The 20,205-nt window shown below is 43.3% G+C and overlaps 1 protein-coding gene across 1 annotated transcript in view; it reads right to left on the bottom strand.

Annotated features, from left to right (window-relative positions):
• LOC115464301 (enoyl-[acyl-carrier-protein] reductase, mitochondrial-like) overlaps window positions 1-20,205 on the bottom strand; it is a 131,019-nt gene that overhangs the window by 50,032 nt on the left and 60,782 nt on the right. Inside the window, exon 5 of the mRNA XM_030194692.1 lies at window positions 18,025-18,153. Within this exon, the coding sequence (XP_030050552.1) occupies window positions 18,025-18,153 (129 nt within the window). The remainder of the gene's footprint in view (window positions 1-18,024; window positions 18,154-20,205) is intronic.

Below are 20,205 nucleotides of genomic sequence, written 5' to 3'. Positions count from 1 at the left end.
GATACTTTTAAAACAAAGAGGAAGACATATTTTTTCACTCAACAAATAGTTACGCTCTGGAACTTGTTGCCGGAGGATGTGGTAACAGCGTATCTAGGTTTAAAAAAAAAGGATTGAACAAGTTTCTGGAGGAAAAGACCACCGTCTGCTATTGAGACAGACATGGGGGCCACTGCTTGCCCTGGGATTGGTATCATGGAATGTGGCTAGTATTTGGGATTCGGTCAGGTACTTGTGACCTGGATTGGCCACTGCTGGAAGCAGGATGCTGGGGTACATTGACCCTCGGTCTGCGCCAGTATGGATATTCTTATGACTCTTTCAAAAATCTATAAAAAATATTTAGGAGATTCTGTTAATGACTATAGAAAATTCACAATCCTCAAGTTCAAGGATCTGATCATTTTCAACATTTTCAATTCAACGATGTACTATCATCTTTATCTTGCAGTAATGCAGATTGAGTTTGCTTTGCCTGATTCACTTGAGCTTTTAAATCTTCTTGTCACAGACTTCAATTTTTGTCTCCAAATTCTGCTAAATTCCCTTGTGTGGCTGGGGTCAAAATAGAACAGACGTAAAGTGTTTGCAGTGCAATCCATAGTGCCTCACGATTTATCTCTGTACTATATTACCACAACTATGAATTATTGCAAAATATATTAAAAAGTGTTAAAGCACAATCACATTGTTTTAGTGCTGTATACAGACATCCTATCTACCTAAACAATTACACTAATCACATTGCCCAGTTGAAAACACATGACAATGACAGATTGGGAGATTTTAAAAATTCTGATCGAACAGTAGTGTACTTCTCTCAAAGATGTTCCAACAGTCTGTCTTAAAACTCCAAATAAACTCACACCACAATGCCAGAATGTGAGTGTTAATGTCCTCACGCTACTCCACAATCGCCTTATAGGCAAAATATCCAAGCTCTACTCCGTCACTGTATAGATAAAATAAATCAGGTTTGCAAATCAAAATGATTCAAAGGTTCCAGGTGCAGTCAAATGTCACACTGTTGCTCTTGAAGATGAAGTATTCAGTCGAAATAATGCTAGACCCCCGTTTCATGCAGATTACCGATTTAAGATTTATCTCTGGAGATCTTACCAATGGGGGAATACTATGCACATACCCGGAAGCAAAAGCTTATCTGTCTTTCCAACAGTCAACTGATGTTCCTATGTAACTGCTGGAACTCCAGTGTCAAGCAGGAGGGTCCACATCTCCTCTCTGCTAACAGGAATCTCGAGGTAGGCTGAAGCGAAGCAAGCATCTCCATCCGCAGTAACTGGTGGAGCTGTTGGCAGACAGAGCTAAACAAAACCTCACCCTTGAGTTCTGAGCTCTTCCCCATTCACCAGAACAGCTGAGATGCCCAGTGAGTTAGCCTGCATGCACACTAGATTTGAATTGCCACACTGAGGACACTGACATGGGCTGGTCAGAGGCCCGATGACCTCCTCTCCTTTTGGTATAGAACTGGCAGTAAACAGCTGTTGTTATATATGAATTCAAAAACTGAAAAAAAAAAACAACCTAAGTAGGAAACTGTCAGTCAATAAAATAGAAAAAAATGTTTATTAAATTCTTGTTGAAAAACGAATGGTCAAGAAATATAAAATGTAATAAACATAGAAACAGGTTATTATAAGACACGGAATGGAGTAAGAGGGATGGGTTAAGAAACAGTAGACAAGAAACAGTAAAAGTGGGTAAAAGAAAATACTAAATATTGTATAATGTGAAGAGAAGGCCTCAGTGTGAGTTATGAGACATACTGCAAGCCAGTTGCTCAGCTGCAATGCTCTTTACTCTGGGGAGTGAACCATCCTATCTCAGGTTCCTGAAGGAGATTTTTCTCTGTAATGGGGCGCTGCCGAACCGGTTGGCATCTCTTGTTAAGGAAGTTTGGAAAGATGCTTCAAGATAAGTGCACCCTACTTGATTTAGTTTTTCGGCACCCGTTATTAATGAACTGTGAATTGGAGGGTTGCTTGCTTTTTTGTAGGAGGACTGAGCCATTTTTATATTTTTCAGTAATTGTGTTATTGAGTGTGTTTAAAACTAAAAAAAAAATATTACTATTATTTTGACACATGGGTTTAAGTTACAATAGTTGATGACAATGAGCACATGAGAAGCCCTATGATGGTGGGTTGTGAGTGAACTTGAGATAGACTTAAAGCTGAGCAACTGGCTTGCAGTATGTCTCATAACTCACACTGAGGCCTATACAATATTTAGTATTTTTACACAGTCTCTACACTTCTAAATGTTTTCTTGTTGTTATATAGGAAACAGCTTAAAGGTAAGAGATCTCAGCTTACTTGTCTCACTGCTATGAAGCTATCATGAAACCCTTTTACTTTGTTTTTTGATGGCCCTAAACCAGTGGTTCCTAAACCCGGTCCTGGAGAGATTTGCATTCACTGCTTCCAGTCTCATGCAAATCTCTCTCAAAATATTCATTGTGGATATCCTGAAAACCTGAGCTGGCTGATATGCCTCCAGGACCAGGTTGGGGACCACTGGCCTAAACAATTGGGGGTACATTTTGGAAAGATGTATCCTGCTAAGGTTGGGAGGTTAGCAGAAATAAATATAATTCGCGGTAAAATGCCCTCCTCCTCCCTGCCCCCCACCGCGCTCAACTCCTGGTCATCTAATTTTGTACCAGTAACGTTGAAATTTTGCAAGATATATACATAAAAAAAATAATCAGCACTAACTAGCTAAGGGCTCCTTTTATAAAGCTGCCAGGAAAAGGGGCCCTGCATAGTGTCGACATTTGATTTGCTGGACGCCGAAAACCCCCTTTTACTGCAATGGTAAAAGGACTTTAAAAAATTGGAAATGGCGGTGTGGTAATGTAACACTTGCCGCATTGCCATTTCTCGAAGGAACCCTTACACCGCCTAATATTTAGGAGGTGGTAAGGGCCCTTGCGCTAATCCATTGGTAACTGGGCAGTTTTACTAGTAAGTACATAAGTATTGCCATACTGGGAAAGATCAAAGGTCCATCAAGCCCAGCAATCCTGTTTCCAACAGTGGCCATCCAGATCACAAATACCTGGCAAGATTCCAATAAGTACAAAACATTTTATACTGCTTATCCCAGAAATAGTGGATTTTCCCCAAGTCCATTTAATAACAGTCTATTGGACTTTTACTTTAGGAAGCCGTCCAAACCTTTTTAAACTCCGCTAAGCTAACCGCCTTTACCACATTCTCTGGCAACAAATTCCAGACGTTTAATTACATGTTGAGTGAAGAAAACATTTCTCACGATTGCATTTAAATTTACTACATTGTCAGCTTCATCGCATGCCCCTAGCCTGGTATTTTGGAAAGCGTAAACAGATGCTGCACATCTTACCCTATCAACTTCACAGCATTATTTTATAGACCTCTATCATATCTACCCCTCAGCTGCCCTTTCTTCTCCAAGCTGAAAGAGCCCTAGCTGCTTTAGACTTTCCTCATAGGGCAAGGCGTCCCATCCCTTTATCATTTTCTGGGGTCGCCCTTTCTGCAACCTTTTCTAATTCCATTATAATCTTTTTTTGAGATGCGGCGACCAGAATTGAACACAATATTTGAGGTGCGGTCGCACCATGGAGCCGATACAAAGGCATTATAACATCTCATTTTTGTTTCCATTCCTTTTCTAATAATACCTAACATTCTATTTGCTTTCATAGCCGACGCAGCACACTGAGCAGAAGGTTCAAGTATCATCAACGATGACACCTAGATCCCTTTCTTGTCCGTGACTCCTAACGTGGACCGTGCTTGACGTAGCTATAATTTGGATTCCTCTTTCCCACATGCATCACTTTGCACTTGCTCACATTAACGTCATCTGTCATTTAGATGCTGAGTCTCGTAAGAGTCCTCCTTGTAATTTTTCACAATCCTCCCTGCGATTTAACGCTTTGAATAACTTTGTGTCATCAGCAAATTTAATTACCTCACTAGTTACTTCCCATCTCTAGGTCATTTATAAATATGTTAAAAAGCAGCGGTCCCAGCACAGACCCCTGGGGAACTCACTAACTACCCTTCTCTGTTGAGAATAATGACCATTTAACCCTATTCTCTGTTTTCTACCTTTTAACCAGTTTTTATCCACAATAGAACACCTACCTTCTATCCCATGACTCTCCAATTTCCTCTGGAGTTTTTTCATGAGGTACTTTGTCAAACGCCTTCTGAAAATCCAGATACACAATATCAACCGAGCTCCCCGATTATCCAGGATGTTTGTTCACCTTTTCACACGAAATGTAGTTAGATATGGTGAGACAAGATTCTCCCTCCTAAATCCATGTTGAATTTGTCTCATTAATCCATGCTTTTGAATATGCACTGTAATTTTGTTCTTAATAAGTAGTCTCTACCTATTTGCCCGGTACCGACATCAGACTCGCTGGTCTATAATTCCCGGATCTCCTCGGAACCTTTTTAAAAAAATCGGCGTTACATTGGGCACCCTCCAATCTTCTGGTACCACACTCGATTTTAAGGATAAATTACATATTACTATCAATAGCTCCGCAATCTCATTGTTTCAGTTCTATCACTACTCCTGGGATGAATACCATCCAGTCCAGGAGATTTGCTACTCTTCAGTTTGTAGAACTGCCCCATTACAATCCTCCAGGTTACAGAGAATTCATTAAGTTTCTCCCGACTCATCAGCTTCGAATACCATTTCCGGCACCTGTATCCCACTCAAATCTTCCTCGGTGAAGACCGAAGCAAAGAATTCATTTAATCTCTCCGCTACGGCTTTGTCTTCCCTGATTGCCCCTTTTACTCCTCGGTCATCTAGCAGTCCAACTGATTCTTTTGCCGGCTTCCTGCTTTTAATATACCTAAAAAAATATTTACTATATGTTTTTGTGCTCAAACGCAATCATTTTTTTTTTTTTTTTCTAAGTCCCTCTTAGCCTTCCTTATCACGCTTGGCATTTGACTTGACATTCCTTAGCTGTTTCTTATTATTTTCAGTCGGTTCCTTCTTCCATTTTCTGAAGGATTTTCTTTAGCTCTGATAGCTTCCTTCACCTCACTTTTTAAACCACGCTGGCTGTTGTTTGGTTTTCCGTCCTCCTTTTTTAATACGAGGTATGTATTTGGCCTGGCTTCCAGGATGGTGTTTTTGAACATCATCCACGCCTGATGTAAATTTTGACCCTCGCAGAGTTGCTCCTCTAAGTTTTTTTTTTTTTTTTTTCAACCGTTCTTCTCATTTTATCATAGTCCTCCTTTTTAAAGTTAAAACGCTAATGTATTTGATTTCCTATGTATACTTACTTCAAAGCTAATATCAAATCTGATCATATGATCACTGTTACAAGGCGGCCCTCAGCACCATACCATCCTGCACCAGATCATAACGCTCCACTAAGGACTAGGTCTAAAATTTATCCTTTTTTCGTCTGCTCCTGTACCAGCTGCTCCATAAAGCTGTCCTTGATTTCATCAAGGAATTTTACCTCCCTAGCATGCCCCAATGTTACATTTACCTAGTCAATATCAGGGTAATTGAAATCACCCATTAGTATTGTGTTGCCCATTTGTTTGGCGTCCCTAATTTCCTTTAACATTTTTGCATCAGTCTGTTCATCCTGGCCAGGCGGATGGTAGTACACTCCTATCACTATCCTTCTCTCCCTTTACACATGAATTTCAATCCACAGTGATTCCAAGAAGTGTTTTGTTTCCTGCAGAATTTTCAATCTATTTGATTCAAGGCTGTCATTAATATACAATTCTACTCCTCACCAATTTGATCCACCCTATCCCTACGATATAATTTGTACACCGGTATGGACAGTGTCCCACTGGTTATCTTCCTTCCACCAGGTCTCAGAGATGCTATTATATCTAATTTTTTCATTTAGTGCAATATATTCTAACTCTCCCATCTTATTTCTTAGGCTCCTGGCATTCACATATAGACATTTCAAACTATGTTTGTTGTTCCTATTTACATCATGCTCAGTACTTGACAGTATTAATTTGCAATCTTTTGTCTGATTATTATTTTTATTTAAGGACACCTGATCTACTACGTTCTCTTTTGCAACCTCATTATCAGGATGCCCTATCTTCCCTGTTTTGATGATATCTTTGAAAGATAACCTTATCCCAAACCATGCATTTTTGATGCGACTTGTCGACCTTCCCCCTGTTTCTCGTTAAAAGCTGCTCTAGCTCCTTTTTAAATGCCGATGGCCAGCAGCCTGGTTCCACCCTGGTTAAGGTGGAGCTGATCCTTTCGGAATAGGCTCCCCCTTCCTCAGAATGTTGCCCAGTTCCTAACAAATCTAAAACCCTCCTCCCTGCACTATCATCTCATTCACAGCATTGAGACTCTGGAGCTCTGCCTGTCTCTTGGGCCCTGCGCATGGAACGGGTAGCATTTCAGAAAATGCTACCCTTAGAGGATCTGGATTTGAGCTTTCTTCCTAAGAGCCTAAATTTGGCTTCCAGAACCTCTCTCCCACATTTTCCTATGTCATTGGTACCCACATGTACCAAGACAGCCGGGTCCTCCCCAGCATTATCTAAAATCCTATCTAGGTGTGGTGAGGGTCCGCCACCTTCGCACCAGGCAGGCAAGTCACCAGGTGATCCTCACATCCACCCGCCACCCAGCTATCTATATGCCCTAATGATCGAATCACCAATTACAACAGCAGTCCTAACCTTTCCCTCCCGGTCAGCACTTGGAGACATATCCTCGGTGTGAGAGGCTAGTACATCCTCTGGTGGGCAGGTCCTGGCTACAGGAGTACTTCCTACTTCACCAGGGTGATGCTCTCCTTCTAGGAGAACCTCCCTCCTCCAAGGTAACACAGGGGCTACCAGACTGGAGGTGGGGCCTCTCTACAACATCCCTTTAGGTCTCCTCTATGTACCTCTCTGACTCCCTCAGCTCCACCAAGTCTGCTACTCTAGCCTCAAGAGAACGGACCCGTTCTCTGAGAGCTAGGAGATCTTTGCATCGGGGCACACACATATGACATCTCACCAACTGGGAGATAATCATACATGTGACACTCAATACTGGATATCTCCTCTCTCGCTGCTGGACTGCTGACTCTATCTAGTGTTTTTGAGTTTTTCAATAATTTAATACTGTAGCAAGTTTTAGGATATTAGCCTAATATAAAAGTGTCTGTCTTTTATTTGATATAGTATATTGTATGATTTATTTAGTGTTTCCTTCTTAGATGGTAATGAAATGTATTTAAAACTCTGTAAGAGCACTCCTTGCTTGTTACCCTAACACAATAACTGACTATAAATGAAGAGTTGTCCTAGGGGTGGGGAGGCTAAACTAGATCCTGCAGTGCCTGCTAGATTCTATCTGTTAATGCTGTGATACAAAGTATTTAAAACTAAGTGGAAAAGACTATGGAGATTAGTTGATAAAATTTGCTTTTTATATTTTTATTTTGCCTAACCTACAATTCCTCCTTTAAACCCCAATCTTTAAGTGCACAAAGCAAAATAGCGTTCACTTACCAGAGAAATGTCCTCTTCTCTCGGAACTTCTCAGGTTTTTTTTTGTTCAGTGCTGGAAATGGCGTGCATTGGGAGCGGGCACTATCACCTGGCTCCTGTGGTAGCCCAGAGGTAGTGCCAGATTGGCGCGTGGCAGAGTGGCGGTACATGTATGGCCGCTTTGTAAAAAGAGTCCTAAGTGTGCTACCCAAATGGAAAATGTAATTCTAACTGCTCACATTTAAGCAGCTAGATTTAGCTGGAGGAGAGTTTACAGCACTATCAGAATTTAGTTCCATTTTTCAGTGTTCAGCTCAGAATAGCTCTGCTATGATTGTGGCTTACTGATTGCCATCATGCACAGATTCCTCATTGAGTGGTCTTACGTTCCAGCTAGGTGATTAATTTAGGAGACCAGTATTCACTCAAGGAAACCAGTTTGTGGGACTGCCTTTCGTTTTTCTGGCGCTGCCTATCTCAGATTGGTTTTAAGCCAACTCACGTGGCAGACTTAGTTTTTCACTCAGTAATAAATAATGGAGCTAGAAGTGTATAGGAATTATTATTTTAGGCCAGTTTAGCAGAAAGTTTGCTTTTAATTATGCAATTAGGGAAGAATAAGTAGTTAAGAAAACAGTCACTTGGAACATTTCATAAACATTCACCTGGGAAGCTAGTTCCTACCTGTAATAGAACTTAGAGCCACAGAAGCCATCTAGTGGGGTTAGGGGTGGGGGGGGGGGGGTATGGTTGAAGGTTGTCCCCTCCCCTCCCTGGTCTACTCGCTCCTCCCTTGTATTCAGAGCATGAAACAGTAGCACTAGTAATCACAGGGTCCTGTGTGGCTCATAGACCCTGGTACTCTGTATAGGTTTCCAGTCTAACAGGAAGCCCTCACAGGAGGAGGGGGCAGGGCCTCTGAATGTTCACTGCCTCACAGACGCCATACTGTTGAAGTAAAGGCCCAGAGGGAGAGGAAACAGTTGTCTTTGTATAACTTATCCACTGATGTTATAATCCCCTTTGATGTCCCAACCCAGTTTGGGGACCACTGTACTAGCCAGTTCCCAGCCCTCAACAGGGAAATTGACTCTTACATGATGCCTCTTTTAATTGATGGAATTCTATCAAATGCCTTTTGAAAATCCAGATACCTTATACCACCTTTATGCACATGTTTCAACGCTTTCAAAAAGGATGGTAAGGCAAGACATTCCTTTGCTAAATCCATGTTGGCTCTGCCTTGTTAATCCATGCCTATCTGTATGCCAGTAATTTTGTTTTCCAAAATGGCTTCTGAGATGTAAAGCTCATGTCTTTGGATTAGAATTTTCAACTGTTATAGTATGTCAGGTATACATTGAGCAGCTAAGAGATCTCCCCTAGAGGCCTTCTAATGAAGAAGGGTATATTTTTGGTGGTTTAGAGAGTAGTTGTAGAGCAGGGTGTGTGGTAGCATGTAGGTGGCTGCTAGCCTAACCGAGTGTCTGTGTGCCTAGAATGGAGGCGTGCCGCGCGATCCCTTAGACCAGCCATAGAGCTAGTGTATGTGAGAGTGCCTAAGTGTGACAGCTACCTGTGTAACTTAAAAGTATTCTGTAAGTGCCTATGTGGGAGCCCTGCCTGTATTCTGTCCGCGTACGCTCTTGCAAATGTGTTGTGTAAATGAAGCTGGTATTTTCAGAATAGCACATAGCCATACCTGCCTAAGACCTGTATTTACATAGGTGTGCACATATATGCTAATGTTTTAAGCACGTATGTATGTAATGTACGCATATGTTAGCACCTGTCGCCCCCTATGTATAGAGAGCAGTGCGTACACTGGGGCACTCAACTGAAGCACTATACTATCCAAAGGGAGGTCCTTGCATCTTTAAGAGCATCAGGAGAGAGACAAGCAAGGTACCATCCTGAGATCCTGGTGGGTACTGGTGACCTGGATTGGCCACTCTTGGAAGCAGCTTTGGACTGATCCAGTATGGCAATACTTATGTTCTTATGTGGAGAGCAAGGAAAAGTGCAAAGGATATTTAGAGTCCTTGTACATTGGGTTCTCAACTCATACTGTCTTCTGTATCGTATTTGCCTTTTATTTTTGGAAGATCACCTAGTCACAAGATTTTTCTTTAAAAATAATACAGTAATCCTTTTTGCCATTTTATTTCTTGCGTTCTTGATTAGCTCCAACGTATTTCCCAAGCTTATTTCTCTCTTATCTATGGGACCCTTTGGTTTCTCTTGGTGACCTGCTCTGCTGTGCTTAACGATGTTTTTTTCCCAGTTAAAGCTACAGGCCCCCTTCTTTTATGGAGTAGCTCAAGGACTACCATCACCCCCTTCGTGAGAAGTCATCTACACCCCTGGCTCAAATTGAGCAAAGATTTATTTGTGCCCGGGAGTAGATGTAAATACTGACATTTTACGTTTTTTGGAGTAGATTTACATTGCCTTTGCAAAATAGCAAATAAACTTATACCACTTAATATTTAAACACCGCGGTTGGTGCTCACCTCAGATGCTATGTTGGCATTTAAATTTATACCTGGTTCCTGCCTGGAGCTGAATATTAGGCTTCCCTGTAGGTATTGCTCAGGTGCACCATGCTGGTCCCACTCACCTCCTGAGGGACACAAGAAAATACCTCTATCAGCTGAAATCCTTCAGAAACACTTGCTGAAATCCTAAGACCGCCATTGCTTCCCATTTCTTTCCAGTTCCTCCAGACCTCCAAGCCTCTCCAACTTCTGTTGGATAGATGTATTTGGCCAAAGTAAATTGCTTCTCTTTCTCCATTGACCGAGGCAGCACCTCAAGCTGTTCCTACTGTAGCCTTGAGCTCTCCAGGGCTCCCTCAGCATTCTCTCTTTCCTAATGGATCTTTACCCCCTCCCCAGCACACTTGTAGTCTGTTCTCCAGGACATTAGATAGTTCTCTCCAAAACCCAAGATTGGAACTTCCACGCTGTTTTATCTCTAATTAGGCACAAGTCAAAATAAGAGTAGGGACTCCAGAATTTTCCACATTATAACCCATAAAGGAATATTTTGGGGTGCTGCTATGCTTGGATACATTGTAATGTTTATTTGAGTGGAGGAGTAGCCTACTGGTTAGAGCAGTGACCTGAGAAACTGGAAGGGAGGGTTCAAATTCCACTGCTCCTTGTGACCTTGGAAAGTCGCCTAACCCTCCATTGTCTCTGATACAAAACTCAGTTATATTTACTAAAAGGTATTAACATATACTATTTACTGCAGTTTCTATTGTATACAGTGGAATGTAGTTACTAATAGCACACTTTAATGGTGTTACTGCTAACGCTGAAACACACTTCAGTTAGCTTAGCAGGGTTAAAAAAAGGTTTGAATAATTTCCTACAAGTCCATAAGCCTTTATTAAGATGGACTTGGGAAAATCCACTGCTTATTTCTAGGATAAGCGGCATAAAATCTGTTTTACTGTTCTGGGATTTTTCCAGGTACTTGTGACCTGGATTGGCCGCTGTTGGAAACGGGATACTGGGCTTGATGGACTTTCGGTCTATCCTAGTATGGCAACGCTTATATTGTTATAAATCTAGCTCACAGATTTTAAGTCTGTCGGGGACCGGCAAATACCTACAGTATCTGAATGCGACACTTGGCATGAATTACTGCTGCAAAAGGGTGAGCTAAATTAAAATAATCGAAGGGGAAAACATAAGTACATAAGTATTGCCACACTGGGACAGGCCAAAGGTCCATCGAGCCCAGAATCCTGTTTCCAACAGTGGCCAATCCAGGTCACAAATACCTGGCAAGATCCCAAAAAAGTACAAAACATTTTATACTGCTTATCCCAGAAATAGTGGATTTTCCCCAAGTCCATTTAATAACGGTCTATGGACTTTTCCTTTAGGAAGCCGTCCAAACCTTTTTTTAAATTCCGCTAACCTATAATCGCCTTTACTACATTCTCTGGCAACGAATTCCAGAGTTTAATTACATGTTGAGTGAAGAAACATTTTCTCCGATTCGTTTTAAATTTACTACATTGTAGCTTCATTGCATGCCCCCTAGTCGTAGTATTTTTGGAAAGCGTGAACAATGTTGGTAAAATAGAATGGAGTGCCCCAAAAGCTGACAAGGCTTTTTAAGTGTGCATAGGAGTATTGTGGACACTTTTGTCTATGGTTCCTCTGTGTTGCAGGACGCACAAGTGCATAATTATTAGACCCTGCCTGCTTGTTAGGGTAGACCTAATCTGTACAGGCCTCCTGTCCTTTACTTAGGCAAATTATGTTGCTGCTGTTGCCTAAGAAAAATGATCTAGTAATGCAAAGCATATCTGCCATTTTAGTTTCCTAAGCATTGACCTCTTCGTCCTCTGAAAACTCATGCTGCACTGTACCTGAACTGAACTGTACCTGGGAATGACATTACGTATGACTCAGAATCACAGGGCAAAGTGTATACAGTTGACACTGTGACTTATCAGATTTTCCAGTGAAGGGATTTTTTTTCTTTTGTACAGAATTTATATTGATCAGAACAAACCCAGAAGAAATGCAGATTAGATTAGAAACTTGCCATTGAACAGCTGGCTATTATTGAGGTCTATGGTATGTCATGATGCCACTGTAATTACTATGTAGGTGGCATTGTGGTAACCCCCCCTTCTGCTATTTGCTCACTGTTGGCTGCTCCCTCCTGCTGGTGCTACTGCAGTTAGAATCTCTTCTGGTCCCACTGCTGTGGATCCTGGACTCTTTCCTCCTGCTGTGTTGCTCCTAGATCCCTTCAAATTTGGCTCTGTGGCTTTTGCTACTCTCCTTCCACCATCGGCAGTGGGCCAGGTCACTCACTCACAGCAGGGGAGTTGGAAGTTCAGCTGTAATTTACACCCCTTGTTTCAATTTGAGATCCAGGCAAGTTATGATCAGGTACACAAGTTTATTTCCCTGGCCCGAGAGGTCCTATAATCTAGGTTGTACCTGAGCAATGGAGGTTAAATGCTTACTAGGGGTCACAGTGATGTGAGAAGCAGGATTTGAACCCTGGCTTCCCCAGGCAGGTGATGGATCTACAAGTGCCCAGGCAAAACCTGTGTATACTGCACCAAAGCTTATCCGTAGGCTATGCCTCCTTCAGTTTGAGGCAGGCTTAGGACCCAGAGCAGTGGCCTTGTTTGGCATCCCCGTAACACTGGCCCTCACCTTCTGCTCCTGTAAGCACTAGACACTGATTGGGGTTCTCTTAACATAAAAGGAGTAGTGGTTATTCAGAAACAGGGAGTGATGAAAGGTTAGAAAGGTCATGTTTTGGATCAGAGATACCCATAGGACTTTTACAGTCTAGGGAGCCTTACAGACAGAGAGAGAAAATGGAAAAACGTTTTTTTCTTCCATAATCATATTGGCGTAATGCATGATTGTATAAAGTGACCTTTTTTGTTGCTGTGATTTCTGCCTAGAGCCAAGAAGGAAAACAGGCAACTGAAACCCTTTAGCTTTTGCAGCAGCAGCAGTAAAACTAATACTGTAATCCTCACTGTGTTCTGCATCAGCCATTCCCCTGTTTATAATGACCTAATGTGCATAGTATAAAAACCTGCCCACGGGGCCGCTGCCAAGTCATTAAGTGCTATAAATAGAAAATGAGAAGATAGGCAACACAAAGAATGTCCAAGGAGAACATGAACTCCAAAGACATCAATATTTATGAGCAGTAGTAGATCAGGTTGGTATGCTTAGAAGTCGGAACAGTTTTTCAGCTTTTAAGGCCTTAAGCAAATGATGCGGGGACAAACTTTGGCCCCGTCGCTATGAGCTCTGTCTTATCCCATCCGCAAAAGCTTGAACAATTGTAATTTTATATTTAAATAATGTTATTAAAGTATAAAAAGAACAATATTCTGTACACCTGTTTGTTTTATAAATCACAAACAATGCAGAACGAGGATCAACAAAACCCTGTCTCCTCACCTCCCTCACAAATAACCCCTCATCTATCAGGAAAACTGAACAAGCCAAATTACTACAGAATGCTACATAGAAAATTCATGCTAAATGAATACCTCGGTCACATATACACAGAACACAAATGCCAAATACACATAGCCAACCAAAAACGATAACAAGAAATTAAAAACCAAAATTCCAAGAAGCCACACCTTGAATGTAGTAGAACATCAAAGAAAAAGAACGAGATGCATTTCCTCATATACTGTACAAATATAAAGTTGGCACATACCAGGGATGGTGTTAGGGGAGTGCAACTAGGGCAACTGCCCCCTGCCAGAGAGAACCCTAAGCCAGCTGAAAGCTGAAGAAGGTATGGCCTGGGCTTCGTGGTCCCCTCACAACATTTCTGACACCATCGCTGGCAAGATACACATTTCAAATCTGACATAGTCTATGACAAAATAGAAAATAAAATTATTGTTTTCTACCTTTTGTTGATGGGTCATTTTATTTTTCAAATCATGTTGGTCCCAGACTCTGATGTCTGTTTCCTTCTATCTTCTGAACTCATTTACCAGGGTCTCCTGCCCATTTGACATGTCTTCTTTCCACATGCTCACCATCCATCTTCCATCTCTGTGCACCTATCTTTCTCCATGTTCAGCAGCTCCCTTCGCTATGCTTCGCTGTGTCTATCTCCCTGCATTCATCATCACCACTCTGTCCCTATCACCTCCTCTCTGTGCTCCCCAAGTCCAGCATCTTCCTTCTATGTTCCTATTCTCCCCCATGTCTAACAATGTACCTCTGTGTCCATATACCATCCGCATGCAGTATCTCACCTTGCCTCCAGACCAGTACCTGCCCTCTTCAGCTCCAGCCCTTCCTCCCTTCCTTCCCTCAAGCGCTGCCTCTGTCCTCTTCAGCTCCAGCCCTCTCTCCTTCCAGTGCTGCCTCTGTCCCCTTCAGCTCCAGCCCTCTCTCCTTCCAGTGCTGCCTCTGTCCCCCTTCAACTCCAGCCCCCTGGCCTTCCAGCACTGCCCTCTGTCATCTTTAGCTCCCTCCCTCCAGCGCTGCCTCTGTCCCCTTCAGCTCCCGCCCTCCCTGTCGTGACAACTTGTTTTGTCTTCAGCCCCCCCCCCCCCCCCAATAGAAGTTGTGCACCAGTTTATTGAGGCATAAGCTTTCCAGGACAAGAGTCCACTCTCTGCAATGAGATAACTGGTCTCAAGTAGGGAAAAAATGTAAAACTACTAAATTTTTTGAACTTCAAGTGGGCACGCTACTTATTATATTTTCATTCACCAGAGACAACTTGTGAAAATAACTTGTAAGAACTTGGCAATATTAAAAAACTTTGATTACTTGTGTTTGCTGTCACTTTTATGTGGCCCCATGGGCTAGGCTGTTGGTCATTGACATAGCTTTGCCAGATTTTTTTCATTTCACGAGGGACATGACAGAGTTGTTCTCTCTCCCCCTTTTTGTCCTAACTTTGGACCCCTTGATATGGGATATCATGGAGAATCCAGCCACTCAGGGAGTCTCGGTAGTAACAGTTTGTTTTAAGGTGGCAGTGTTTGCTGATGATCTTCAAGTTCACCTCACTAAATCTGGGGAATCCCTTCCGGTTCTTCCAGAGATGATTAAAAAACATGAGGATTACATGCAGCTACTTCTAAACCTACATAAATCAGAGGCCTTGCCGTCTTCTGCCCAGTTGAGAAGAGCCTGGGGCCGCGGGTTTCCTCTGCGATGGGCGGAAAGCTCATTTAAGTATTTGGGTATCCAACTGGCAGTGGATGTTATGAGCCCGCATAGGTTGAATGTCTCAGTTTTGCTAGCTGCTACTCTGTGACAGTTGGAGAGATCTTCCCCTTTACATTGTCTGGAAGATAGCTCTGGTTAAAATGGGGCTTTTCCCAAAATAGCTTTACCTGGTTCTAGATTCTGCCATTGCGCCTTGTCCAAAAGGATCTTAAAAAGGATCTTTATACTCTTATTTCTAAGTGTTGTTTGGGCTCACAAAAAAAAAACAAAGATGAGATTCTTCTTTCTGTTAGGGGGGGTGGCGACAGGAGGATTGGGCTTCCGAATTTCAAACTTTACAACTAGGGTTTGGTTTTTGTGACACCTTTCGGAGCACCCATCATACCCCTCTGGAACTGAAGAAGTAAATAACATTTGCAGCACAATATGGGAGACCTTATATGTTTGTTGTTTGTTGTTCGTGTTTCATTTTGAGTTATTGAGGCAGCGGCGAGAGAGGGACTTGGTCCTCCTTTACAGGTTTGGGATATTATAGAAAGTATCCGCAGCATCCCGGTCCTCACTACTAGCGCGAGATTGAGGGATGTTATTTCAGAGTTATACGCCAAGCTTATTTTACTCAATTACAGCACTATCAGATGGGAGGAATACAGATGTCAGTGTGCCAGAAATGTGGGAGAGATGACAATTCCTTCTATCATTCATTTTGGTTCTGCACTAGAGTGTAGACCTTTTGGGCAAAAATTAAACGCTATATAATCTCTCTGCTTGGGTGGGGGGGGGGGGGGGGAGGTAGCGGGAACAGTGGAACAATTTTTTTTTCAAGTGAGCACAAAAAATAGCCCAGCAGGGGGGGGGAGGGGGTCCCACCGAGCTATCTGAGGGGCAGGAGGGAGGTTGCTTGTTTTCGCTGCGTAAGTTCTTTTCTGTCTTCACTTGCTTGTGTAGAGTCTGTTAAGAATTTTTTTCAGCAAACCTTTGGATTGATTTTTAAGCTTTATGACTGAATTGATATGAAAGTTCTGGTTCAAATGTCATTTGAAATGGTCCACTTTCCAGTCGATCCATGCTTTCCCTGATGTCCATTCGTTAAAAGCTCCTGCTTTCAAGCGAATTTTGCAAATTACATCATCCGTCTCCGAGTAGTTAAAAGCTTCTCGCATAAGCACATGCTGTCCTTCGCCATATGGTAAAAACATTCGGTCAACTGTTCCGTATTAAACCACAGACACCGTTTTTTCGATGTAGTACTTGAACTCTCTTCAGTTTTTCTCTGACAGCATAGACCGTTTCATATATGCTATCGTCAAGGCATAGAGGCAAGCTCGGGCAGGCTGTAGCTGGAAACAAGCTGACAGGGATCACAGCAGGTAAGGCTAGCAGGCAGTGCTGACGGGTCACAAATTGTGACTCACAATCAGGGGCGTAGCCAGACTTTGACGAGAGGAGGGTCCAGAGCCCGAGCCCCCCCCCCCGCCACCAACTTTCACCCCTCCGCCAACTTTCACCCCCTGCCTCTGCAACCCTCTCAACCCCCCCTTCCCGCCAACAACCCTCTCCTACCGCATACCTTTGCTGGTGGGGGACCCCAACCCCCGCCCGCCAGCCGAAGTCCTCTTCTCGGCTGCGTGGCGGTGCCTAATGATCTGATCAGGTTTGAATCTGTTTCTGTGCGTGCGTCTGACGTCAGACGCAAGCACAAAAAACTTGACCAGATCATTCAGCAAGCAATGCCGCGCGGCTGAGAAGAGGATTTGGCTGGCGGGGTTGGGGTCCCCCACCAGCAAAAGGGTATGCGACGCGGCGGGGTAGGGGTTTGGCAGCGGGAAGGGAGGGGTCGAGAGGGGTCGCGGCGGGGGGGTCCAGGGCCAAATCTACAGGGGCCCAGGCCCCCGTTGCCCCATGATAGCTACGCCCCTGCTCACAATTGAATCTAAAATCATAAAAGTAAAATAACATCAAATAAATATATTAAAAGAGGCCAGAAGTATACATGAATATTTTTAGAACTAAATACTAAACAAATTAAAAAACATATGTAAATTAAAAAGCTAACAATACATGGATGCTCAAGATTTGTGCTCAACACATACTTAAAATTCATATTGGAAACCACAAACTTTTTAAAATTAAAAACACTGGGCAAACAGCACTTGCTAAAAGCGTACCTCAGTGCCAGATACTGAGATGAGATAAGGGCTAGCGCTGGTTCATATAGTTTGATACACTCCTCCTTAAAAAAAACAAAACAGTCCCTCAAATTGCAAGTCAATTGCTGGAAGCAGGCATGCCAAACAGCTGGCCTTAAACAGGCAAGGCTGACAGGCAATACTGCACACAATCAAAGGTATTTCTTTAATAGTCCCCAACCCAGAAGTGCAAGCATCCCTCTCTGCATATCTGGAAGCCGGCAGCAGTCAATAGACGTAGCGGCAGGGACGAGACGAGGAACACCACCCAGAGGAACGTCGTGGTATCATACTTGATGGCTTGAGGTGTGTCAGGGCATCGTGGAGGGGAAGATGGGAGGAACGAGACATTAGTGGTTTTTTATGAGGGATCGCTCACGCACTCATCTTAGAGGGAACACTGGTCCCCATCCCCGTGTCATTTTCTAGTTTTAAGATAATAAGAGTGCAAAGTCTTAAGTGGAGCATGCACTACTCATTCAGCAGAACAGGAGGCTATGTAGGGTAGAAAATGCACCTGGGACCTCGTCCGTGCTGCCCTTCTCCACCATGCATTGTTTCTTCCAAGTACCTACCAGCATCTTGTGTTACCTCTGCAGCTGGCTGTCTGAGCTTCGCTGCTTCTGGGGGCAAAGGCAACCTCCATTTCCTCCTTCTGTGAACCAGTACATGCTTGCAGTCTTGCGGTGATCCCACCAGATCCCTCGCAGGTTGCCTGTTCTGGAAGAGAGAAGAGATGGAAGCATGGAGGGGAACACCAAATTTGGTAAAACTGATATTTGGTGAAATTTATTACATCAGCAGTGACTGGGAAAGGTTTTGGGTCCGAGTGCCATGAAGTGGTGGATATCTAGATTTCTTTTAATTTTTATTTTTTTAAGGTTTTTGAAGTATTGGTGTTATTTGTTTTGTCCTGGGAGTTGTCTCTAAAGTTAAAGCCACTTTTATTTACTTCTCACATTTTTCATCACTGCTGTGGGAGCTGCTTCTGTAAGAAAACAAACAAACAAACAAACAAGCTGCCCACCAAGCAAACCATATATCTTGGAGCTTAGGTAAAAAGAAAAGTTAAATTTCATTTTACAGGCCCGTGTTGATGACTAACCTTCCTGTGGGTATTCTCCTGATACAAAGGAACGCTTGTGGTGGTGTCTGTTATTGTTTGTTCTTTTTAATTTTCTTTTTACAGAGGTTGCCAAATCTATGTCGTAACGAAAAATCTGCTGTATACATTTAAATGAGACATTACAATTAGAATATTAAAATCCGCCTTTATTGTAGATGACTTATCAACTGCACTCCGTCACGGATGCGGACAAAGTTGATGGGGGCGTGTCGAAGGCGTGTGAAGGCGGGAACTGGGGCGTGGTTATCGGGCGATCAGAGATGGGCGCCTTTCCGCCGATATGGAAGAAAAATATGTGTTTTTAGCGAGAATTTAGGGCACTTTTCCTGGACCCTGTTTTTCCACGAATAAGGCCCCAAAAGTACCCTAAATGACCAGTATGACCACTGGAGGGAATCGGGGATGACCTCCCCTGACTCCCACCAGTGGTCACAAACCCCCTCCCACCACAAAATATGCCGTTTAACAACTTTTTATTTTCACCCTCAAATGTCATAACCCACCTCCCTGCAGCAGTATGCAGGTCCCTGGAGCAGTTGTTAGGGGGTGCAGTGGACTTCAGGCAGGTGGACCCAGGCCCATCCCTCCCCTACCTGTTACAATTGTGCTGCTTAATGCTTATTAGTTGTCCAACCCCCCAAACCCACTGTACCCACATGTAGGTGCCCCCCTTCACCCCTTAGGGCTATAGTAATGGTGTAGACTTGTGGGCAGGGGGATTTGGGGGGCTCAACACACAAGGGAAGGGTGCTATGCACCTGGGAGCTCTTTTATCTTTTTTTGTTTTGTAAAAGTGCCCCCTAGGGTGCCCGGTTGGTGTCGTGGCATGTGAGGGGGGACCAGTGCACTACGACTCCTGGCCCCTCCCACAAACAAATGCCTTGGATTTATTCGTTTTTGAGCCGGGCGCTTTCATTTTCCATTATCGCATGAAAAACAAAAAACGCCCAGCTCACAATTGTCGAATAAAACATGGACGTCTATTTTTTTTTCGAAAATACGGTTCGGTCCGCCCCTTCAGGGACCCGGTCTCGGAGATAAACGCCCATGGAGATAGACGTTTTTGTTCAATTATGCCCCTCCATATTATCTTTCTTTTAATGAGAGATTAACACCTTAGCTAAAATGAACCCAGGACTATTCTGGAAACTGTGGGGAACACAGTTAAATCATTTATTTCAACATTTCACAAAGGGCGAAGGCATATTAGCTGCTTAGCATGATGATTCGATTTGTATGCAAGATGTTTGTCTGTACCTAACTAGAAAATAGGGAGATGGTGGCAGCAGCAGTTCTCCTCGGGGGGGGGGGGGGGGGGGGGGGGGAGGGGTACAGTCTGAGGCAAACCCCTTGCTGCAGCCTTTACGTGATGGGGTCCTTTGAGTGCAGTGGTGGCAGTGGACTGGGCTTGATGGCAACAGTTCCTCTAACAGTTGTGAGTTTTTGCCTGAGGTAGTCGTGGGAAGGACACGCACAAAAGCACAGATGGATACATACCTGCCCCCTCTCAGCCATCTGCCAAGGAGCTTTGACTCTCTTTATCACTGCTCCAAGTTTCTGCCTGCTGTAATTGCTGCTTCTAATGCTGCTGACCACCCTGTAGCTATTATGCCATATGCACTGTCTCCACCCATCAACTTGCGTGA

The sequence above is a fragment of the Microcaecilia unicolor genome, chromosome 3 (genome assembly GCF_901765095.1).
Source record: "Microcaecilia unicolor chromosome 3, aMicUni1.1, whole genome shotgun sequence".
Taxonomy (NCBI): domain Eukaryota; kingdom Metazoa; phylum Chordata; class Amphibia; order Gymnophiona; family Siphonopidae; genus Microcaecilia; species Microcaecilia unicolor.
Note: the sequence above shows the minus strand (reverse complement) of the source record. Positions and strands in the feature narration are given on the sequence as shown.